Genomic DNA, 25,948 nt, shown 5'->3' with positions numbered 1-25,948 from the left:
GAATGGCTTAACTTTAGGCCCTTTCTGCCGCAGTATAGCTGCCCATCTGGGAAAGCTCCCGGGGGCAGCAATCCACCTCAGTTTCCACATCTGCTCATAGACCTGTGGTAACTGCAACGCAAACCTAATTTGTTCATACTCTGTGGGATTTAGACACGAGATTCCTCCACGCAGGCCATGCCACTCGTGCTGCTGCCTTCCACTGCTTCCGCCTCCTACTGTGTTGTGCGGACTAGAAAGGATTGATGTGGATAACAGCACAGACGGATCAGCACCTCTAAGCCCTGAACCTCCAGCTCCTTCATTATCAAGAAAGCAGCAGCCTTGGATTGTTGCAAGTGAGTCCCTTCCGGCCTCCTGCTGCACTCTGCCACTTGCTTCTGCAATCGCCTCACGCAGCAATCATTATTAAAAATGCTTCAGAGGAGTCAGGATCACTCCATCCTTGGAGTGTTTTATTTCACTTTTATGGTCTTGTTCAGTGCCAACTTTTTTGGCTCGTCACACCAGGTGTGCTTTCCAATTCCCCCCAGGCCTTCGCGAAGCTGAATAGTTTTAAAATTAAAATTGCCAAGGATGTTACATTTTGTAGTCATTCATTTCCTGGTTCCAAGATTTTAATTGCACCACGGATGGTGTTTGAATTCATTATACCGTGAGAGGATGATCTCATCATTTTCAATATATGCACAAATAGCTGGGGGGGGAGGCACATAACTGCTGCATGTGCCTCTACAGCCACCTGTAACCCCACCAGTCAAATGCCATTCTTTCTCCATCCCTCCCTGTCCTATGTAGTCTCCTTCTCTTTCTTTCCCTTCCCACAAGCTTTCAAGAATGATCTCCAGTTTTGCAAGCCTGTAGATTCTACTGTTGTTTTCAGCAGCTACAGTCACCTTAATTTCTTGAGCAAACCCAGATTTGCAGGCAAGTGTACATTCAACAGGGACCTGAAGCCGGTTACATTTGCCTCATTCATACGTTGCATTTGGGGTCTACACTTAGGGCTGAACAAGGTATTAAATGGAAGATGCATTAAAACTCGCTGGCTGATGTTGCTGATTTTTAATTGGAAAGCAGCCATGGGAGGTTGTAGTCATGAGTGCAAACATCAGTCGATTGTTTATACGTCTCCCATGTTTAACACATGGCTATTATTCCCTTCCCACACATTATAAAAGGTTAGGTCCCTGCAACCAAAGCTGTTTGCCTCCTGAGTCTCAATTCCCATTCCACAATTCCAACTGAGTCTCAATTTCAATTTATCGAAAGCACACTTTCCAGAGTTACATTATTTTTCAATTTGCCCGAACTCACAGAGCAAACATCTGCCTGAAATCCAGTTTATACCCTCATCACTTCTCCCCTTTGACTATCTCTCAGGAATAGTTTAAAAAGCAGATTTCACATAAGTCACTGTTATCTAAGTCAGGGATTCTCAACGTTGGGTCCCCAGATGTTACTGGACTTCAACTCCCATAATCCCCAGGCCCAGTGGCCTTTGGCTGGGGATTATGGGAGTTTAAGTCCAATAATATCTGGGGACCCAATGTTGAGAAATCCCTGATCTAAGTCACTGAATCCGTATCTTCTCCTTGTCTGGCCATTTTGTTTGTGAATCTCCTATGAAGGCATTAGTCTAGGGAAGTGGTTCTCAACCTGGGTTCCTCCAGATGTTGCTGAATTACAACTTCCATCATTCCCAGCTACAATTTATTGGAGGAACTCAGTTTGGGAACCAGCGGACTAGGGGCCCACATTTTAAAAGCACATTATCATTTATTTGGCATTTGTAAACTCCTGGAAGAGAAATGCACTTCTGCTCATGCTTTTTACATTGTGAGCTGTTCACACAACTGAAAACTAGAGAGGACAACCAGTGTCCTACCCAGGTTTGGAAGTGGTGTGCACTCTCAATTTTTGCTTGTGCCGGAGCAAACAACCAGGCAGGAGGAGGGAGAAGTGACTGTGTGGGAGATAGGAGCTGGGTAGGGCAGCGCCACCTGACCCAGCGTTCATACCCAGCATTTGAGCAAGGTAGGAGGAAAAGCTGCCCTGCCCAGCTCCTGTCTCCCACACAGTCACTTTTCCCTCCTCCTGCCTGGTTGTTTGCTCCCGCACAAGCAAAAATTGGGAGTGTGCACCGCTCTCAATCAGGTTTAAGATCATGGCCCTGAGCTACAATTCAGGAACCCCCCAACTCAAATGGCACACTTCCATGAATTGGCCACGTGTGGCCTTAGCCAACCTACTCCCGCTTAGCCTGGCATCTGCAATATGAAGATAATAATACTAAAAAGAACATAGGAGCATAGGAAGCTGCCTTATAGTGAGTCAGACCATTGGTTCATCTAGCTCAGTATTGTCTACACTGACTGGCAGCAGTTCTCCAAGGATTCTTTTTTCTTTCAGGCAGGATTCTTTTCTAGCCCTACCTGGATATGCCAGAGATTGACCCCGGGACCTTCTGCATGCAAGCAGATGCTCTACCACTGAGCTACAGACCCATCCCCTAAGGGAATATTCTACAGTGCTTACATGTAATCACCCATCCAAATGCAAATCAAGGTGAACTCCGCTTAGCAAATGACACAATTTATGCTTGATACTGCAAGACTGCCCCCTTTTCCTCACTTACCTTGCAAGTAAGGAGGGTTGTTGTAAGAATTACAAGACAGGGCATTTTAATTACCTTGAACTCAATAATCAGAAGTACTATACAAATGCTAAACATTATTATTTTGTAACACAGTGTCTCTCCAGTGGTTAACTGCCTGTTTCTTTTTAGAGTGTGAGCCTCTCTGGGATAGGAAACCATTTTTCTTTCTTTTGCATTCCTTTTGGAATGTAAATTACACTGGCTCAGATGTCCTGCAAAACCTCGGATAAATCCAGGCCCCACATGATGTCCCTTGGCTTCGGAAACGCTCTCCCTGCCCCTCAAATTCCTACTTAGGTTAAAATAAGTAGAGATTGGTCATGTTGTCCGAATTGACCTGTGATGGTTTGCATTTCTTAGTATTGGTTGTTAAATTTATTTACTGTGTTGTACATGTTTTGGAATGTATGTTTATAACAATGAGTAAGTCTGTGCAGGAGACTAAGTGACAGAAGCGAGACCCTTGCAGGAGCGAGACCCTTGCAGGAGGGACACGAAACCCTGTTTAGAACGCAGGAAGAGGCGGGAGCGAGGATCAGTTAGAAATCAGTTGGTGAGTGGGGCATTAGTCAGACTAGGAGAGTCAGAGACTTGCACAGAGAAAGGTTCCAAACAGGGTATGATTTCTTTGGTGAAGAGAGAAGTGGGGCTTAGGTGGAGGCAGGGGTGAATCTGTCCTCCACTAGAAAGCCAAGGCCTGTCCAGGGGAAGACGCAACACTTCCCAGGAGAGAGGCTAAGCAGAAACTCTGTAACTCAGCAAGGCACCTGTCCTGAACCCCAGAGAAAGACGGTTAACATCTCTGTAAGCTATGACCACATGTCGAAACCACTACACCAAAGTTCTTTCAGCTCAGTGATTACAAGTTCCAAAAGTTCATTTCTGGGACTTGTAATCACCACGCTGAAAGAACCTTTGTTAAATAATAAAACACTGTTATTTTGTTTTAATAAATATGTTTTATTTAGGGATGTGCTTCAAGGTCACCCCTGGCCAAATTTGAGCTCAAATAGAATCTCCCCAGATTCAATTTGAATCAATTTTAGATTCGGGTTTCATGTTTCCCTTATTCGTTTCTCGATTCCCAGCTTGCTTGCTTTTCTTTTCTTTTTAAAAAGCTAAGCTCTAGCTCTTGTAGAAGTGGAGTTGTGGAGCAAAATTTGCTATCACTATTTTGGAAGTGTTTAGGCTCTTTGGTATGTAATGACTTTTCGTCATAATGAATCCCTATAAGGATTCATTACACACCAAAGACTCTAAACAGTTCAAAAATTCCTCAGCTGAGTACCCCACTGCCTTGCGGGTGGGGAGGGGGAGAGAATTAGTGGCATCCCATGTCCCAAGTACCACCTCCCACCCCGACCTGCAAGCCTGTGTGGTATTCAGTTTATATTTGAGTACCCCATTGACGAGGGTTTTTTTTTGGGGGGGGGGATAGTTAGCACATGGGATGTTACTAATTCCCTTCCACCTGCAAGGCAGTGGGGTACTTAGTTTAGGAATTTTTGAAGTTCTTAGAGTCTTTAATGTGTACTGAATCCTCATAAGCCAGCGTGGTGTAGTGGTTAGAGTGTTGGACTAGGACCGGGGAGACCCAAGTTCAAATCCCCATTCAGCCATGCTGGGTGACTCTGGGCCAGTCACTTCTCTCTCAGCCTAACCTACTTCACAGGGTTGTTGTGAAAGATAAACTCAAGTATGTAGTACACTGCTCTATATGAGGAAAAGAGCCTAAATACCAAGAGTCTAAACACTTCAAAAATAGTTACAGTACGTTTTGCTCCATAATTCCACTTCTATAACGGCTAGCTAATCTGGGTTAGGATTATACTTAGGGCTGCTTTGAATCCCCATTACTCCCTATGGTGGAAATATAAAAAATCACTAAAAACTAAAAAAATCAACCGACAGCCCTGCTGCCTTGAAATTTGGGTGGTGGGTGGCACCCATGGAGCCCTACCCACCATACCAATTTGGTGCCCCCTGGATCTTAAAAACTGGGTCAAATCAATTTGAATCCAAATCAAATCTAATCCAACTCGAATAGAATCTGATGAGATTTGAGTTTGTAGATTAAAGTCCGAATCGAATCTGGCTGATTTGATTTGATCTTGAATCGAATCACAACAATCAATTCATGCACATCCCTAGTTTTATTTCCTCTTCCACATCACCTGAAGAGAGTCTCCCCCCCACACTTTCCCCCAATACTATTACATAAACAAGTCCAACAGACTGTTTCTGTCTTTTATGGTTTGGTCTGGGCATTTTATGGCAAGAGAGTTGGTCCCATAAGAACATAAGAACAGCCCTGCTGGATCAGGCCCAAGGCCCATCTAGTCCAGCATCCTGTTTCACACAGTGGTCCACCAGATGGAAGCCACAGGCAGGAGTTGAGGGTATGCTCTCTCTCCTGCTGTTACTCCCCTGCAACTGGTACTCAGAGGCATCTTGCTTTTGAGGCTGGAGGTGGCCTATAGCCCTCCAGCTAGTAGCCATTGATAGTCCTCTCCTCCATGAAGTTATCCAAACCCTTCTTAAAGCCATCCAGGTTGTTGGCTGTCACCACATCTTGTGGCAGAGAATTCTACAAGTTTATTATGCGTTGTGTGAAAAAGTACTTCCGTTTGTTGGTCCTAGATTTCCCGGCAATCAATTTCTGAGTGGTGGCAACAAAGGTACCCTGAAGTAGGGTGGCCCCTCACATAACCAAACTCAGTTCAGTCTAATTGAACTTGCTTGAGATAACTCAAGATCCGAAAACTCACTCCAGTAAGTTTTAGGTGCAGTATCTCAGATTATCTGAAGCAAGTAGGTTAGAATAAGGGGAGACTGGTCAGTTCAGACTGCACAATCAATCTCTGCTTATTTTAAACAAAATAGGAAGTAGACACTCACGCAGGAAGGAAAGGTGGTAGCACACACTCCCAAAGCCAAGGGACATTGTGCAGAGCCTGACCACCTGATGTTTCACAAGACATCTGAACTGCTCCTTTGTGGACTGTTTGTTGAATTGCGTTATACAAATATTCTTAACAATAATAATGGCAGCTTACATACTGACCAGTGCCCCGCTGACCCAAGGGCAGGATGTGTGCACTGGTTCTGTGCCATTCCAACCCTGTCTTTACCACAGAGTCCTTGGAGACTCGGAGCCTCCTTGGCGACTCAGCATTGTGTGAATACTAAAGTGGCACTTCTCCCATTAAGAATTATGGGGGAATAATTGCTTCAGCACTGATGCAAATTTTAGTCACCACAGAGCCTGTTTGCTTGTTAGCAGTGTGCATGCCCCATTCCTGGATCAGCAGGGTGCTGTGAATATGCCAATTAATAACAAAAACAACCAGGGGTTTTGGATATGGAGGCTCTTGCCTCAGTTCTAGGATTTCGATCACAGACGACATTTAGGTCCTTTCCAGTTCTCCCATCAAAAGCTAACAAGAGAAGGAAGCTTTATTTTATTAGTCTTCCTGCTTACTCAGCAATAAGAACAGCCAAATTGTATTATAAACTGTGACGACAGTTTATAAAGACAACCTATGGGGCACAAAGGTATTTTATTCTCCACTCAATCGTGAGCCAAGGATTTCATTCAATTATTGCCAGGCCTTAGCAGAAACACCAATTAGCACTAATTGAAACAGTACTGACTATGTCGACATACAAGTCACAAAGAACAGTTTGGCCCCCAGAGAGTAGAGTAAACTCACCAATGGATGCATGGTATTTATTTGCAAATACAGTGGGCTCCATACAGATTTCAGTAAACATTGTATACTGGACAGATGTTGTTTCAAATTAAGGCTGCAATTTGGAAATAGGGGGGCAAAGAAGTTCTAATTTTCTAGCTTAGTCCTGCTAAATACTGTACACAGAGGCTATAATTAAAGCAGATGTTATATTGGCTTGCTACAGCTGAGCTAAATCCATAATCATTCCATCTCTACTGAGCGGAACCAACACAGTGTTCTAACTCTAGCAAAACGGGAGCAAATCTATAGGAAAACTAAGTCTTCCTTTAAACCAAATGTCCTACTGGCAGAGCATTACACATAAAAGGCTTAATCTCAAGGCTTTCGCCAGTGCTGAGGTAAAGTGTGCCGTCAAGTCGATTTCAACTCCTGGAGCCCACAGAGCCCTCTGGTTTTCTTTGAGGGGTTTACCATTGCCTCCTCCCGCACAGCATGAGATGATACCTTTCAGCGTCTTCCTATATCGCTGCTACCTGATATAGGTGTTTCCCATAGTCTGGGAAACATACCAGTGGGGATTTGAACCGGCAACCTCTGGTTTGCTATTTCCCTGCTGGGCCACTTAAGGTGCTAAGCCAGTCTTATTCATTCTATACCCTTGGAAAGTCGTTATGAATACTCCATTGCTGGCATTAAACTGAAACAGAGGGGCTCAAATACAGTTATTGCATCTAGAGGGGGGAAATCTTGCTTGACTGGACCACAACATTGTGAGACTGACTAAAGAATGGCTGTGGTGATCAAGCAAAATTTGTGATTGCCAGGAGAAGGGGAGGGGTTTTGCCTCTGATCTCCAAGCATCTTCAAGTACGGAATAAGTTCAAGGACAATCCCCCGTCCTGGCTGGAGCTTGCATGTGTCACATTGTGCTTCGGAGGCACTTAGAGAGCAGCTCCAAAGCACAGTGCTCCGTTACATTTTTATCCTGCTCCAAGGAGCTCAAGGCAGCATGGACGGTTCTCCCCAGCCCCATGTTATCCTCCCAACAACAGGAAAGTAGGCTAGGTTGGGAGAGAGGAACTTGCCCTGGGTCACCCAGTGGGCTCCATGGCTGAGCAGAGATTACAGCTCAGGTCTCTCTGCTCCTAGTCCAACACTCTAACCACTACACCACACTGGTTCTCTATGCAGCACTTATGAGTCTTGGCCCTTCCTCTCAAGCTTGGAGCTGGCAAGGGGACACCCCTACTAAATATAAGCAAAGAGGCTAAATATGATCCCTGCTAAAACATGAGCAAATAAGTGCCTTCTAAAGTGGGGATTCTCTTACATTTAGCAGGGGTAGAGCAACTGTCCCTATCCATCCCCAACAGAGCATCCCTGCAGTGGCTGTTGCTGGTGTCTACCTCATCCTTTCTTTTAGATTGTGAGCCCTTTTTGGGAGAGGAAACTATAGGAACATAGGAAGCTGCCATATACTGAGTCAGACCATTGGTGTATCTAGCTCAGTATTGTCTACACAGACTGGCAGCAGCTTCTCCAAGGTTGCAGGCAGGAATCTCTCTCAGCCCTATCTTGGAGATGCTGCCAGGGAGGGAACTTGGAACCAAGATGCTCTTCCCAGAGTGAGTCATGCTCTTCCCAGAGTCATCCCCTGAGAGGAATATCTTACAGTGCTCACACTTAGAGTCTCCATTCATATGCAACCAGGGTGGACCCTGCTTAACTAAGGGGACAAGTCATGCTTGCTACCACAAGACCAGCTCTTATTTATAGACCACTTAGAGCACTTTTGTTGAAAAGCGGTATATAAGTTTTCATAGTACTGTAGTAATGCTGCATTTCCAAGGTGAGGGGGAGAAGGATGCTCACTATGGTGAGCCAATTTGTGGATCCCTGAGATTGTACCTTTTTGAATAGCAAGACAGCTCTCCTGCTCTGTTAATATATACATTTGTTCGGCTCCGGTGCAAAATCTTTAAAAAAAAAAAAGTTCTTTATATTTGAATTGAACTATCAGTGCTGGGCACTTATTGGCAAGTGTTGTGAAGTCACACACACACCCCTCCAATTGCCATTTTTGGTTGGTTTTTTAAAAATAAAGTGCAGATTGAATGGATAAACAGATGCAGTGATTCAACATTTTCTTTAACAGGCAGGCAACATCTGAAGCATGCGGGGGGGGGGGGGGCGCAAGGGGCTAGGCTGATGGCTTAACCAGCATCCAATTCATTACTATGCATGCCTATCATACAAGTTGTGAAGCTCAGGGAAAGCTCAACTCCCAGGAGAGGCTGAGAAACAGCAGTGACTTCTCTTTTTGCATTATATCTGTCTTCACCCTGTGCTACTTTATGTCTGTCTTCACCCTATGCTTTTTTTGCCATTAATGTCCCTACCTAGAATTTGCTTTTACAGAGCTAATACTTTCTTTTGCGCTGTGCCTTCAGCATCTGTCACCCTATAAATCACCAGCTGGCAGCAAGAGTAACTGCACAACTACGCTGTATGCTGGCCGGAGTCACTGCAGTTATTTCCAGCCCAAGACCAAGCCGTGAGATAAAAGCCAAAGCAAAAACACACACTTCTGTGTGTCCAGCATCGTGTGTGCCCGGCTAATGGCTGCGGGGGGTGGACGTGGGAAAAGGCTCTATAATACCTTTTAAAAGTACTTTCCCATGCACAGTTGTGCTTACGAATCATTGCCTAACAGTCTTCCTGGATTTTGCAAAGCAGAAAAACAAATATTATGATTCTTTTGCTTAGGACCGGTTACTCAAATTTATCTTTTTAAACTGCAGGCCTTTGCAGGGCTGTGAATTCCAGAGTTCAGTCACCATCCTAATTGGGTTAGTTCTTACGTTCTGATTTGTGCCCCATGAGTTTAGTGGGACTTGATTTTGTTGTTGCTGTTGTTCTCATGTGGTGCAATGATAAATTAAAACCACAGCATGAACAACCCGTGTTTCTTTACTTTTCCTGTGATTAATGCCCCTCATTTAGTACTAGGAAAGCTTAAGCAATAAATGTTAAAATAAAACCTCTGTATAATATCTTAATATCTAGGCAGAGCAGTTTGGTTGGAGGAGAACAAAGGCCTTACCATGCTGCACAATTCCATGCTCCAGCAGTCTACACCCAAGTTGCTCAGCTTCAGACCTTGTGGTAGCTTCCCCTTCCTGGATCAGCCAATCAATAAGCTGAGAAGCCATGAACGTGCGCTCATATTTTATCCCTTCTTCTTCCCGGGCTTGTAAAAGAGCATTTTCGGTATTCATCAGCCTGCAATGGAAGGAGGGGAGGGGAGGAAACCCCCACACAAGTAGATTAAGTAGCAAAAATATACTCGTTTTCAGTTTTGTACTCCTTCAAGTTTGGCCAGGGATGAAATGAGTGCATAGGCAACCCAAGTGGCTCCTGTGACTAACCCCTAGGCAGAACCACACAGACTGACATACAGCGTTCAATTACTCAGAGTAGTCCTATTGAAATTAAAAGGACAGGTTAGATCAGTGATCTTCACTATTTCTCATGCAGGGGTCATTTAGCATTAATTGTCCCCTTTGCTAACCACCCTGATTTGCATTTGAATGGGAGACTACAAGTGTGAGCAATGTAAGGTATTCCCCTTAGGGGATGGGGCCCGCTCTGGGAAGAGCATCTGCTTGCTTGTATGCAGAAGGTTCCAAGTTCCCTCCCTGGCATCTCCAAGACAGGGCTGAGAGATTCCCCTGCCTGCAACCTTGGAGAAGCCACTGTCTCCTGGGAACCTCTTTGCTGGCTCCAGGGGTGGGCCCTAATTTTTGTGATACCTGAGGTGAGGTGCAAAATGCTGCCTTGCCTCATGGCCCTCATGGGGGTCAGCCCCCTTTCAAAGGAGGAGAGCTGGTCTTGTGGTAGCAAGCATGACTTGTCCCCTTAAGCTAAGCAGGGTCCACCCTCATTGCATATGAAAGGGAGACTAGAAGTATGAGCACTGTGTAAGATATTCCCCTTAAGGGATGCAGCCACTCTGGGAAGAGCATCTAGGTTCCAAGTTCCCTCCCCTGGCTTCTCCAAGATAGGGCTGAGAGAAATTCCTGCCTGAAACTTTGGAGAAGCTGCGGCCAGTCTGTGTATACTGCGCTAGATGGACCAATGGTCTGACTCAGTATATGGCAGCTTCCTATGTTCTAAAATTAAGCTTTGAAAGTGCCTGAGGGGCAGGGAGGAGGAAAGATTGCTAGCAGCCTCCTCTTCTCACTATGGTTAACTAATAATTGCTTTCATTTATTATTGTTAATGAGTAATTAATAATTGCTTTCATTTATATTTAATATTTACTTTTAATGTAATCATTAATGTGCTGAACATTTACCTCGGCCCCCAAACACCAGGTCATACTTGGTTCTGGCCCACTGGAGTATTTGGGTTGTGCATCCCTGGTGTAGACAATACTGAGCTAGATGGACCAATGGTCTGACTGAGTATAAGGCAGCTTCCTATATTTCTCAGAGGCATGATGCCACTGAATACCAGTTGCAGGAGGACAATGGCAGGAGAGAGGGCATGCCCTCACCCACTGCCTATTGTTATAGAAAACAGTACGTTCCTTTAACCATTCACATGCCTTGTGCTGGACTAGGACCAGGGAGACCTGAGTTCAAATCCCCATTCAGCCATAAAACTAGCTGGGTTACTCTGGGACAGTCACTTCTCTCTCAGCCTAACCTACTTCACAGGGTTGTTGTGAAAGAGAAACTCAAGTATGTAGTACACCGCTCTGGGCAACTTGGAGGAAGAGCAGGATATAAATGTAAAAATAAACAACAACAACAACAACAACAACAACAATAATACAGCGACTATCTATCCAAATCTTTTATGCAATATGCCATGAACCCAGAGGAGAAAGTTTCCAACAGCCAGTTTAATTCCAGTTAAAGTTAGAACATAGAAACATAGGAAGCTGCCATTTACTGAGTCAGACCATAGGTCCATCTAGCTCAATATTGTCTACCCAGACTGGCAGCAGCTTCTCCAAGGTTCAAACTAGTCAGAAGTTTCAACAGAAAATAAGTTGACATCTGCTCATCAACAGTCCAGCCAAGCAACAGATCAATCAACTAATCCAAACTTTCAAGTGACTTGGATTAATTGCCACAAATGGATAGAGCCATTCAGTTAACAATTTTTAGAATTGTACACTCTTTTAGAATTGAGGAGGACAAAATGAAGTTTGAGCCAAAGAGGTGGCCAATGGCCACAAGGAATAAGATGCAGTCAATTCCATCCAGAACCACTGTGTAGATCTGACTGCCCTCTTCCATTTAAATTCAAGAGATGCAAGAATTTAGATTTGGGGCATTAATTTAGTTCAAACAAGATTGTTTGTTTGATGATATTTTCTATCATGTCTTGTTCTATATGGACTAGAGATATAGAGCAAAAACAACAAAACAAAACCCAACACAGTAGCAAAGACTTTTCAAAGCAGCTGTTGTGTGAGAATTTGTTACCCTCATTCTGTAGATGCTGAGTGGGGAGTCTTTGTTAATTGTTCTTTGATGAATCTATAAATAACGTCTGGTGATTGGAATGGCAGACAGAAGAGTCTTTGCAAAAGAGATTCAACGGGCTGAAATTGACAGAAACGTGAAAGGAATCGTGAAAGGAACATTCTCAAGTAGTGGTGGCAGGGACCTTCCAGTCCCTGCTGCCAATATTCTACATCAGGGTTCCAAAGTCTGGATCCTCGGATGTTGTTGGATTACAACTCCCATCATCCCCAGCCACAATAGTCATCTGCTCCTCTGAGACTGATCCTCTCCAGGCAAGAAGGTGGGATCCAACAGGACTAGACTCAGCGCAGAGGTATTTAAGAGCTCAATCTACCTCTGGCTATTGTTGGATCAATGTATCTCAGGAATCTACTATGACAACGACAAATATTTATACGCCACTTTTCAACAAAAGTTCTCAAGGTGGTTTACATAGAGAAACAGAAAGAAAGAAAGATCCCTGTCCCCAACGGGCTCACAATCTTAAAATCTAAATCTAAAATCTGTCCATGGTGCTATCCTGAACAACCCTGCCTTGTCTCATTAGCAACCAGACCTCATGGGTTCTGTGCCTTGGGACAGGACTGGACAAGGGGTGCATAGACACAAGATCTCATACTACCCTTTCAAAAGTGGTTTGTTTTTTTAATGGCCAAGAGAACCTGCTTGCCATTCATATTTATTTCTTAAATGCATTCATTTTGAACAAATGTGAGCTCTTCCTCTCCAGCACTCAAGTGAACATCATCTTTGTTTGTTTTAAGGAGCAAAGAGCCTCTTTCCCCTGCAGGAAGCTCCCCCTCTCCTTCATGGTGTTTGTATGGCTGTCAGTTCATTGATGCAGAATTGTGCCACCATAGTGGGAAGCTGTTCCACAGAAACAACTAAGTGGCACAGCGGGGAAAGGAGGCGCAGCGGGGAACTGCTTGACTTACAAGCAGAAGGTTGCCAGTTTGAATCCCTGCTGCTGCTATATCAGGCAGCAGCAATATAGGAATATGCTGAAATGCATCATCTCACACTGCATGGGAAGAGGCAATGGCAAACCACTCCTGTATTCTACCAAAGACAACCACAGGACTCTGTGGGCGCCAGGAGTCGAAATCGACTTGACGGCACACTTCACCTTTACAAGGTCTAAGTCCAGCCTTTATTCACTGGACTCCACTGACCTTTAGGCCAGAGCTACATGTCAGGAAACAAGCCACGGATTTTGCCTAGAAACACCAATGCAGGAGAGGAAGATTTGCATTGGGAAAATTGGCAGGCGAAGAGAAGGCACTTGACCCTTCCTTTGCCCGTTGCTGCCCCCCACATAACCTTTTCCCCTCCCCACCACCCATTTCCCCTCAGCTAAGTGTCAGATGCTAAGCCTTAGATAGCCTCAGACCAGCAGGCAGACTGTGAAGCAGAAAGCATCAATCCCTAGGACTGGGGCCAGGCATGTAGGCAACAGAGCCAATCACAAAGAGACAAGAGCTGGGAAGTCATGCCACAACTGCTTGTTTCCTAGGTAAGGTCACCACCTGACCTAGCCCCACCCGATCAAGGGAAGCCAATCAGCTGGTCTTTAGGAGAGGAGAGCTGGTCTGGTGGTAGCAAGCATGACTTGTCCCCTTAGCTAAGCAGGGTCCGCCCTGGTTGCATATGAATGGGAGGCTACATGGGTGAGCACTGTAAGAAATGCCCCTCAGGGGATGGAGCCGCTCTGGAAAGAGCAGAAGGTTCCAAGTTCTCTCCCTGGCAGGATCTCCAAGATAGGGCTGAGAGAGATTCCTGCCTGCAACCTTGGAGAAGCCGCTGCCAGTCTGTGAAGACAATACTGAGCTAGATGGGCCTATGGTCTGACTCGGTATATGGCAGCTTCCTAGGTTCCTAGCTGACTGGGTGGGCAGAGTCCCTCTGAAGTCTGAGGGACTATTGGGTGGCTTACCACACAAAGCAGTGGAGCATTGCCCCGAAGATGCTTGGTTTTATCTCCGATGCCCCCTCATGTAATAAACCCAGCTGGGGAATATGGCTTGGGAGAGAGGCTGAGAGGCCTGTGGTTGACAGGTGAAAGGTTAAGTAAGTTGATTTTCCTCTGAAAATGCACGTTGCCCACAAATCCCTGCGTTAGTATTACCTCACAAGTATAGCCCCATTCAGATATTACATTGCACATGTGTACACATGTATATGGTTTTGTGTAATGACTGTACTTGCATTCATTTAAAAAGTGAACCTGGGTACATGCAGGGTACTTATAGGAATTGTACTACTGTACAATTGTGCAGTATGTAGTACTGTACAGTGTGAGTTGTACTACATTCCATAACGTGTGAATAACTGTAGGTGCATACAGATCTCTATGTAGGTACATGGCCTGACAGCCTAATTGTGCACTTAGCTCCCTAAGTTTGGAGCCTGCATTTCAGACTAGTGCTGCACTCGAGCAAATATGCTTGTGTTTGCCCAACAGTTGAAACCTGAAGGATGTGTCTTTTGTTTTAAAGGGAACTTTTGCACAAGAGCACAGTTCTGCAAACCCTTGCTTTTTAGCACAATCATTTATTTATTTATTTATTCCATTCCATTCCATTCCATTTTTTATCCTGCTCTTCCTCCACGAAGCCCAGAGCGGTGTACTACATACTTACGTTTCTCCTCACAACAACCCTGTGAAGTAGGTCAGGCTGAGAGAGAAGTGACTGGCCCAGAGTCACCCAGCAAGTCTCATGGCTGAATGAGGATTTGAACTCGGGTTTCCCTGGTCCTAGCACAGCACTCTAACCCCTACACCACAGCTGGCTCTTGTCATCTCCCTGCACTAGTGCCGCCGTGTTCATTAGGCAAGCTCGTCATTTGGATGCCAGCTATTGTTCATGCTTCGCATGAGATCTGTGCACAGGGCTCGTGGGGGTTGGGAAAATAAACGTGATCAAGTAATACACAGCTTGGACGTAGCCACATGCTTGGCTCCTGACCTTTATATTGTTTATAAAAGATTTCATAATCTCTTGATTCCCCGGCTCTTGTCTTTTCCTTGAACAGCGCAAGAAGCTGGGGCTGTTATCATTACACTCCCAACAGAGCCTGTTCTTGAGCCAAGGAAGACTCCAGCTTAGGCCAAAAAGCTGACAGAACCAGAAAGAACACGAAACCTCTTTATTGACCAAATCTAATGTGTTGCTTGCTTCGCGTATCAGGTTGCCTCCCCTTTTAATTCATGCTGCTCATAGAAAGGCATCTGGACCAACACATCTGTACACGATGACAGCTAATAACTCCTCCACTTTTGGCAGGGACAACGTGTTCTAGGTTTTAAATATGAAGGTCTGGCCTTAACAGGGAAGGGAAAAATAGAACGCTATTACCAGGTGGCAAACGAGAGTGCTATTGCACATTCAGTAAAAGTTACCAAAAACTGTCTTGAACCATGCCCTCATTTTATCCACACAAGGATTCCAAATACTGAAGACTTCCGCACAGGGCAAGCAGTGTTTACTCTTTAGTTATTTAAGAATGTGTGACCTTGTTGTGGTAACAGGAGGTCCAAGCAAGGCACAACTGAGGGACTTGTTCATATACAAGCCCAGGGTGCTAATGAGCCCACCAACAGACACTTTGGATACATCAAGATGATGATGATGATGATGATGATTTTTACATTGTATATTCCACTCTCCCTCCAAGGAGCCCAGAGCGCTATACTACATACTTAGGTTTCTCCTCACAACAATCCTGTGAAGTAGGCTACTGTAAAGCACTCTGCATGCGGCTGCCTCTGCAATCTGTTTGGGAAATGCATCTAGTGCAGAAGGTTGCAGCTAGATTTCCGACTGGGGCCAATTTTGTGGAGCACACAACTCTTTTACATCAATAGCACTGGCTAACATTTTTTTTTCTGGACATGATTCAAAGTGCTGGTTTGAAGCATACCCAGAAACAGCTGGAGAGCCTCAGATTGGCCATCCTACACTAGCATTATTTTATATTTATATCCCACACTTCCTCCAAGGAGCCCTGAGTAGTGTACATGGTTATGTTTATCCTCACAACAACCCTGTGAAGTTAGGTTAGGTTGAAAGATGCATGACTGGCCCAGAGTCACCCAGTGAGTTTCATGGCTGAATGGGGATTTGAACTCAGGTCTCCCCAGTCGTAATCCAACACTCTAATCACTACACCACACTGGCACTAGAAGGATGAAGACAGATTCCAGCAGAATGTCACAGCTGGGGACACAGAGTAAGTTCATCCACCACCCCAGTGCTGTCCTTAAATACACTCTGTTTTATGTATTTATTTTTAAATTTATTTAATAAAACAATACATAAATATGAATAGTAAAACTGATACATAATGACATCCATTAACCATCCTTCCAGATATGTAAATAATTAGATGGAGGGGAATGACTAAAATCATCCTGATTTGTGAACAGAATAAAATCTGACCATATCATGAAAAAATCATTAGAATTAGCTTGACCCGCTTGAAGGCGAATAATATGGGTCAATATGACCCAATACATTCTGTTTTAGTGTATTCAAAGGGGACAATAAGTTGCAGCTGGGGATGATGGGAGTTGTTGTTCAGCAACATTTGGAGTACCACAGGTTGGGAACCCTTGCTTTAAGTGATCTAATTCTCAACTGTTCAGGGCTTTCACAAAAAAAACCAGCAAGTCTCTCCTTCAACCATACCTTCCAGCCCCTGGAAGACAGAGATATAAAGTCCTAAAAAACAGGGACTGGTCTTGGCTGCTGTGTGTAGTCATAATCATTGTTTTTCATCAAAATAAACTCTCTCTCTCTCTTTTATAACAATGCTGTTTTTAAAATTTTCTCTCTAATGTAAATGGCTGCATCTCTGACAAAGCAAGGAGTTTCTGAAGCTGAAATACACTTGCTGTTAGTAAACACATTTTGTATAGGCTTAGATTATAAACAGCATCATGGGAGTATTTGAAATGGAAAAGCATATTAAGTCATCCTGCCTACTTCCCCTTTTAACACAGTATTACCCCCTAAAGAATACTGCTGTGTGTTTCATCCAATGCGCACTTTAATGTCTCAGATAATTAGAAATCTGGGAAATGGCGGAGAACTCCTACAGTAAATTATTGTAATTACCAGGACTACAGATACAGTTTCCAGGGTTCCATGGGAAGAATGAACGGATGTAAATAGGTCAAAGACATCACACAGGACACTGCCTTATACCAAGTAATACCACTGGTCCATGTAGCTCATGGTTGTCTACACTGACTGGCAGCAGCTCTCCAGGGATTTTTCTCAGTCTTACCTGGAGATGCCAGGGATCTCACCTGGGACCTTCTGTATGCCAAACAGATGTTCTTCCACTGAACTACAGTTGCTACCCCAAGGTTAAATAGTTTCCAGACTGGGGCCCATAGATTAGGACCAAGGGAAGGGGAGGTGGCTTTAACCCTGCCTGTTACTGCAGACTTGATCTGGATCTACTCCTATCCATCTGCCACTCATGGTACGCATGCTACTGTATTTACATGAATCCAAGTTTTTTGCTATTAGAATTCAGGAGGTCATCTTAAATTCAGAGTTCTGCTCCTTTTGACTCAATGCAGGTATAGGTGTATTTAACCTCTACTTTTTAAGGGGGTTAGATAATAATAATAATAATTATTATTATTATTTTTACATTAGAATTAGATTAGAATCGTTCAGACAATGGTTTTCCCTGTGATACTCTATGGATGTGAAAGCTGGACTTTGAAGAAGTAAGATAGAAAAAGCATTGATGCTTTTGAACTTTGGTGCTGGAGAAGACTTTTGAGGATACTATGGACAGCCAGGAAAACAAACAAATGGATCATAGGACAGATCAATCCAGAATTTTCACTAGAGGCACAAATGACCAGGCTCAAACTATCATACTTCAGACACAATATGCGAAGACAAAGTTCCCAGTCCATAATGCTGGGAAAGGTGGAAGGAGGGAGAAGAGGATGACCAGCAGCGAGGCGGGTGGACTCGATTATGACAGCAATGAATGCACCACTGAGAGACCTTAAAGGCCAAGTTGAAGACAGATCATCCTGGAGAGAATCTATCTATGTGGTCGCTAAGAGTCAACACCGACTTGACAGCACTTAATCAATCAATCTTAAATTCAAAGTCGGCTTCAATTTGGCTAACTATGGTATTTTCAAAGGAAAACAAAAAGCTCTCATTAGTGATAATGATTGACCATGGTATCGTTCTGGGTCTTCTCTCCGGGTTGGGACTTGGGGGCACAGTTATATGGTGGAGCTGCTCCTACCTGGAGGGTTGTACTCAAGGTGGTGCTGGGGGACCCCTACTACACCCCTTGGCCTTTGGCCGACGGAGTGCCACAGGGATCTATTCTGTCCCCCATGCTGTTTAACATCTACATGAAACCCCTGGGAGAGGTCATCTATGGATGTGGGCTGTGGTACCATCAATATGCTGATGACACCAGGCTCTACCTAGCTTTTAAATCAGCAGACACCAAGCAGGCAGTGGATGCTCTGAACCAGGGACTGGAGGCTGTTCCGGACTGGATGAGGGCAAACAAGCTGAAACTTAATCCAAATAAGATGGAAGTGCTCTGGGTTGATAAAACTAATCATCCGAGCAGTGAGGTAAATCTGGTCTTGGACAACATCGCATTCCCCCCTGAAAGGCAAAGTCTGCAGCTTGGGGGTGTTTCTGGACCCGACGCTGTCCTTGGAAGTACAGGTGGCAGTGGTGTGCAGAGGTGCTTTTTACCAGCTATAGCTGGTACACCAGCTGCAATCCTACTTGGAGAAGTCAGATCTGACCTCAGTCACTCATACTCTGGTAGTGTCCAGATTGGACTACTGCAAAGTGCTCTTCATGGGACTGCCCTTGAAGACAGTTCAGAAGCTTCAGCTGGTCGAGAATGCTGCTGTACAGATGCACGTCACTTCATGAATGTCACAACCATCCTGTGATAGCTTCGTTGGTTACCAGTCCGCTTCCGGGCTAGATTCAAGTTGCTGGTCCTACATGGCTTGGGGCTGGGATACCTGTTGGACCACATTCACCAATATGAACCTGCCAGGGCCCTCCACCCGGCTTCTCAGGCCTTGCCGTTGTGGCCCCTTGGCTGTGGAATGCCCTCCCTGAAGAGCTCCGCTATGCTCCCTCCCTCTTTGTTTAAAAAAACAAACAAATTAAACAAACATTTTTAAAAGAGGCTTTTAAATGTTTTATCTGTGGCTATCTCCCCTGCTAACTGGGCAAAGAGGCACCTTTTTAATGTGGTGATTCTCTTTATTTAGCAGGGGGAGAGTAACTGGCCCTCTCCACCCCCAGCACAGTACCTCCAGTGACTGTTGCTGGTGTCTATCTTATTTTTATTTTTAGATTGTGAGCCCTTTGGGGACAGGGAGCCATCTTATTTATTATTTCTCTATGTAAACCACTTTGGAAACTTGTGTTGAATTGTGGTATATAAATATTTGTTGTTGCTTATATCTGGTAAGTTTTTTAGTTTCTTAGTTCTCAGTTTTTAGCTTTATATTAATCACTTTAAAAATTGTAATTTTGAATGTGGTTTTAGTCTGGTCTTTTGTTTAACTTTATTAATCTTTTACTTTCATTGTATCTGTTATGTTTTGTTGATGTTGTGAGTCACCCCGAGCAATAGTGTACTGGAGGGGGAGGGTATAAATATTTTAAATAATTAATTAATTAATAATTCACTGCCTGTTTATTTTCTCTTATGGCAAAGTATACTATGGGGAGAGTATGGAGATAGGTACATGCTTTTATTTTTCAAACCATAGGTAATAAACAAAGCAGCAAAAAACCCCACAGAACATACACAAAAAATTGAGTATATTAAAAGAAATGCTTTAAAAATGCTTGCAGCAGATAAAACCCATATCTCAGGAGTGCTCAAGTCTATCAGGAAGGAGAAAGGAAATATGGGGAAAGGAATAGAGGAAAGCAATAAGCATCAAAGTTGCTGTAACGTATCCTCTTAGAGCTGCGATTCTTAAGCTTGGGACCCCAAATATAGTTGTACTACAACTCCCATCATCCCCATTTACAATAGCTGAAAGCCACTGTGGCTGGAGATGATGGGAATTATAGTCCCACAACATCTGGGGACCCAGGTTTGAGAACGTGTCTTAGGGAACCTCAGTGGAAGAATAGGGACTTGGCTTGGAAAAGGATCCAAGTTCAATCCCTGATATCTCTGGTTTTTAAAGGATCCCAGATAGCAGGACTAGAAGAAACCGCCTCCTGAGATTTCAGAAAGCCATTGCCAACCACAATAGGCCAGAACTGCACAACGCTGACCCTCCACTTGCTGCTAGACTACAACTCCCATAATCCCCAGCCACACTGGCTAACGGTTAGGAATGGTGGGAGTTGTAGTCCAACAACAGCTGGATAGTAGACAGTACGAGGCTAGATGGACCAATGGCTTAACTCGGAGTGAAATGAGATGTCACCTCGTCTCACAGGCACCAGGACAGAAATAGCTTCCATTGCTTCCAGCTGAAGCTTTTTTAAAAAAAAAAATGGGGGGTGGTGGTGGAGAAAAATAACACTTGTGGAGGACTCAGTCAAGATTGGGGAGTAGGCTTAAAAACCAACCACCACAGCCCAAATCCAGATTGGGCCTCCCATGTGTGCAATTCACATAGGGAGGAAAGCAAGTAAATTAGCTTGTCTGGTCAATGACCAAAATAAAGATCCCATTCCAAGTAAACTAGAGCCAATGGTACAACTGGAGTCACATCAAGTTTGGCTCTCAGGATCTGCTCATACCACTTAAATTCACATTTGCCTATATGTACACATTTATTATATGCCACCTAACGGCACAGCAGAGAAGCAACCTGCCTAGAAAGCAGGAGGCTGTTGGTTCAAATTCCCGCTGGTGTGTTTCTCAGAATATGGGAAACTCCTATATCGGGCAGCAGCGATATAGGAAGGTGCTGAAAGGCATCATCTCATACTGCGTGAGAGGAGGCAATGGTAAACCACTCCTTTATTCTACCAAGAAAACCACATGGCTCTGTGGCTGCCAGGAGGCGACACCAACACGACGGCACAACCTTTCCTTTCATATTTATTCTGAGCGCAGAAATCATGTTTCTTTGCTAGAGAATTTAGCAGCTTCAATAATGGGCAGAGAACACCCCACCCTCTTTTAAACAAAGATGCATTAAAAATGACTGTGGCTGCCATATACAGGACTCCGGATGCCGGGGCTGTGGGAGGGAGCATCAGAAGTGTCGGTCTGAATACCAGCACGGGAGTCAAGAGCATTTCCCCCAGGATTTGGAGGCTGAATTCCAAGTTGGAACGCCTAATTCTGACCACAGCCATTACGCCTGCAATTTTCCACTATTTATTAAAATATTCTTCTACAGTATTACACATCCCATTTGCTGTGTTTCTCATTTGGAAGCGAAGGATAATTTGCTTTGCCAGTTAATGTAACCAAAAGAAGCAGCAAGGCCAAGAAAGAAGGAAAAGCTCAGACTAAGCAATCCTATCACAGTTGCTTCCTCCTGACACTTTGCTTCCTCCTTTATTTCAGCCTTGCAAATAGATCTATACAAGTCACTAGCCTGAATGACTTTCTACTAGTCCACTTAGTTGTTAACTACGTGTAGCACATCATCAGCCTGACAGAACCAACTCTTTTCTATCTTAGTACAATGTGGGGCTGTTGGTATTTGGCTGCCTGGAGGAAATCCTTACACCAGAGGTTCTCAAACTTGAGTCCCCAGTTGGACTGCAACTCCCATCTTTGGCCAGGGATGTTGGGAGTTTTAGTCCAACAACTTCTGTGGATCCAAGTTCAAGAACCCCTGTTTTACTCAACAGACAACTTGGGAAAGAGCCAAGGAGAACATCTTCTTACTTCTACCTCCCACTCCTAATCACTATGTCCCCATCAACATTCTGCTTGAGTTTCTTTCTGGAGGCAGAGAGCAGGTGGTGGCCGTTCCCCACTTATTAGGGTCCTGGGGGTATCTAGCAGGCAGCAACAGTGTGCGGAATTACATATGACATCTTCCATATATCAAGTATGCCTGCGGAGGGCAGAAAGAGAGAGTGCACTCCATTCTCCCCTCACCAAAAAAAACCTCACCTATTTAAAAACCTGGTTAAATAGGTTTTGCAGGTTTTGGAAGCATAAACATCTGACCAGCAACAATAGCAGGACCAAAAAATAAATAAATAAGTGCAAGCACCACAAGCAAGAAGAACTCTATTGTTTCTTTTATCACTAAATTGAGAGGCTTACATTTCAACTAAATTACTCAGTAGTACTACTGAGGAGTTACTTTATAGGACTGTCAAATTTCAGTAGGACTTTCTCTAGTAAATTTAGTCAAGATGTCAGCCGATGGCTCATGTCATGACTAATGAAGCACCAGTGTAGCATTGGTGCGTCTGAAGAGTTCCAGACTAACACTGCAGTGTGTGTGCGTGCGTGCGTGTGTGTGTGTGCGTGTGTGTGTAATTTCAGCAACCTCTCCTTTCCCTGGAAGCCCTCTGTGTCTTCTGAAAATGTGTCTCCAAGGGCTGTGCAACCCTCAGGGACATATTTTCAGGTGGCACAGAGTGCTTCCTGGGGAAGGGGAGATAATTGAAGTTTGTCCCCATCACTGACTAGCAGTGGGACTGAGTTAGTTGAACTTTTCAGATTTACCAGTCCTCCTCCTGTGGCACTGGTGTTAGTCAGGATGTCAGCCAATGTCTCTAAATCCTAATACATTAAAAAGACTGTTGGTTCTGTTGGCTCAAGGTAGCTGTTTTGTGTTTAAACATTTCCCCCAATTCCTTTATGTACTTCCAATGTAAGTGGAAGCAATATCAGCTGCAGACAATCAAAACAATAACTTGCCCAGTTACTTGCACCTTGCATAGCCTTGTGTGCTTCTCTTGAATAGTATTAGTGTCTCAGAACACCTCCAAGTGACTTGCTGAATAACACATCTACTCACCTTCTGTACCATCTGTTTCCAGTAAATGTCAACTCATATATTTTATTTTTCTTGTCTGAAGCACCCACGTTACTAGCAATCTCTGCAGCCTCAACAAAAACTACATGGATCCTGCTGAGGACAATATGGTTTGACTTCACTGTCATTTGACCCACCTAATCTGGCAGGATATTCAGTATCTCAACACAACCATCTGTCTCAAATCATAATTATATGTTCTGAACACATCCCCCCCCCCAAATCAGCTTTAGAATAACTTTTCTCCTGGAAAAACAGAGGACACGGAAGATGGTAATAATTTGATATTCTACTTCTTTATATATTTTAGAATGTATACTTTATCATTTGCCAATGGGTCCCAAGGTGGTGAACAACAATAAAACCCATTTTAACATTCATTTAAAACCCATTAAAAACATTCAAACCCTTAAAAAGAAGATACAACCAGCAAACCAACTAAAGATAGCTAAACCAGCAGACAAGCAATAATGCTATGGGAATGGAGGAAGCTGCCTTATGCTGAGTCAGATCATTGGTCCTTCTAGCTCAGTAATGTCTGACTGGCAGCAGCTCTCCAAGGTTTCAGGCAGGAGTCTTTCCCAGCCCTACCCAGGGAGATGCCAGGGATTGAACCTGGGGCCTTCTGCATGCAAAGCAGATGCTTTGCCACTGAGCTATGGCCTCTCCTTAATCACGTGGGGGACGTTTCATCCTAAACTGATTCCCCACCCCTGCGGAGGTCACAACAAAAAATAAACCATAGGAGCTAGTGATCTGTACATAATAACAGCACAAACTTTCCCACACAGGGATCACCATCATCCTGTCTTTAGACCAAACCAGGTCAAAGGTATGCCATGTATATAGGACCTGAAATTAGCAGAGATCATCCCACGGTTGCCATGGCAAAAATGACGGATAATGTCATTTAACCAGTGAGTGGCATACAGGAGGTCCCCTTTATCCACAGTGGTTTTGTATATCTACATTTGGGTCTTAGAGACCCAGTTTCTTTATTTGTGGGTTTTTTAAAAAAAGGCAAAATCCACCTATCTGCAGTTCCTGAGTGGCCAGAAATGACTTCCGGTCGATGATATTTCCGGGTGCCATTTTGCATGTTTTTCCATTTTAAAAAAATTATTCTTGAGAATATTCACATAAATTCAGGGGCTTTGTGGGGGCTTTGTTGGAGAGCAAGGTACTGTGCTTTATTCCTCTTATTTCTGTTTTTGGGGCCTTTTTTTTTTAAGCTGAAGGAAACTAACCCCTTGATTCCCATAGGGGTAAGGTTTCTTAATTCGCAGTTTCCATACCCAGGGTGTCCAGAGAGAAGGGAACCCCACAAATAAAGAGGGCCTCCTGTACTGCAATGTTGTGGTTATTAATATATATATACCAATAGATCAGCTCTCACTGTCAACATACTATGGACATAGCACGTACTTTTCATATATCCTCTGTCCTCTCATGAATACCTTCACTTTGTGGTCAAGTGGGAACGTTCCATCGTCTTTCCTAAACCGGTAAAAAAGTTTGAGGTCCTTGAATTCCTTATGTTCATCACAAACTGAAAGGTAAAACATAAAAGTAAATCAGAAATGCTAGTTTCACATCAGGAGAAACTTCTAGGACTCATGAGGAAATAAAACAAAGATGGCACTGAGAATAAAGTTTTCCTTCACAGAATCAGCCTTGCAAAATACTAACTATAACTTGACCTAATTGGAGTCAAGCAAGAAGCAACATTTGGCACTTTATTTGGCTCTGTTTAATTAAGTGTTTTGGTGTGTGTTTTTTAAAAAAGAAAATAGCACCCACAAGGGGCCCAATCCAGATTAAGGCCAAGGAATGGGGGAGATGGAATTCAACCTTTGCCTCCCCCATGGATTCAGGACAAGCCCGCACCCCAACTTCATTTTCCCCAGAAGCAAAGTTATCATTGGTGCCAACTGATTTTCCCTCCTGGGGCAGCCAGGGAGACCCCCCCCCAATCCAGATAGGGATCATGACAGTGGCAGAGGATTAAATTTCTCTTCCCCATCAACAAAGTCCTCATTCAGAGCCCTTCTCAGCTGCTATTTGCTTTAAACACACACACATACACAAAGGACTAAACTATGTGTCTAAAGTCATCTCTAGTTTGGCTCTCAGATGGGAGCCTTTTTCAGGCATTCAGTCTGTCCCAGCATACTGGAGAAGGCAGGAATGCACCAGCTAGCCATCACCTCAGGCCAACTGTCATGATCCCATAACCCAGAATCCCCTAGGTGGGGGATGAGTTAAGTCAGACGAGAACATTAAATGGGAGACATCAGCGGCGCAGGCACAGAGTGGGTCCATGCTGTTGGAACCCCCTACACACACACACACACACACACACACACACACACACACACACACACACCAAGTGAACTAGGGCACCCCAACCAGCCACTGCACCAAAACCAGAGGACACCACCTTGCCCACATCCTCCAAGTCAGAGGAGTTCTCTGAAGACCTCCAGGTCATGGCAGAGACACCCCTAGCATCAGCAGAGCAAACACCTGTGAGATTAGACCAGGCGCCTTTAACTACCAAGGCTTATTGATGGAAGAGGTGGGGCCGGGTCACCCTGCCCTAATCGCAGATTATTAAAAACCAGCCATCTCCTGAGAGACACTGCTGGAGCAACAGTCCACTGTTGCAGTACCCAGCTCCTGATTAGTGCTGGCCATGGTGCTGACTGATTGCCCTGGGAGCTGTCCTGGGTTTGAGCATCCCTGATCCTTGCCAATGAGGAGACTGTGCTGCATCCTGAAGCAGGACACCGAGGCACTTAGTAACCTCACCCTACACGTTCTACGGGAACAGTGTTTGTCTGAAGAGACAAACATTGTACCTGGGGAGAGATCCCCCTGTAACTGGGTTTCCCTAATCACTCCTCTAGCCCTTGTATGGGGCCATAGCTCAGTGGTAGAGCATCTGCTTTGCAGGCAGGAGATCCCAGGTTCAATCCCTGGCAGCATCTCCACATAGGGCTGGAGAAGACTCCTGCCTGAAACCTTGGAGAGCTGCTGTCAGTCAGTG

The 25,948-nt window shown here is 44.4% G+C and overlaps 1 protein-coding gene across 2 annotated transcripts in view; it reads right to left on the bottom strand.

Annotated features, from left to right (window-relative positions):
• Positions 1-25,948, bottom strand: part of DEPTOR (DEP domain containing MTOR interacting protein) — a 104,625-nt gene that overhangs the window by 35,819 nt on the left and 42,858 nt on the right. For both annotated transcript variants that reach the window (XM_053244128.1, XM_053244129.1), the window contains 2 exons: positions 24,325-24,448; positions 9,458-9,636 (listed from right to left, as the gene is read on the bottom strand). In XM_053244128.1, the coding sequence (XP_053100103.1) occupies positions 9,458-9,636; positions 24,325-24,448 (303 nt within the window). The remainder of the gene's footprint in view (positions 1-9,457; positions 9,637-24,324; positions 24,449-25,948) is intronic.

The sequence above is a fragment of the Hemicordylus capensis genome, chromosome 4 (genome assembly GCF_027244095.1).
Source record: "Hemicordylus capensis ecotype Gifberg chromosome 4, rHemCap1.1.pri, whole genome shotgun sequence".
Taxonomy (NCBI): domain Eukaryota; kingdom Metazoa; phylum Chordata; class Lepidosauria; order Squamata; family Cordylidae; genus Hemicordylus; species Hemicordylus capensis.
This window is presented reverse-complemented; position numbering and strand designations above follow the sequence as displayed.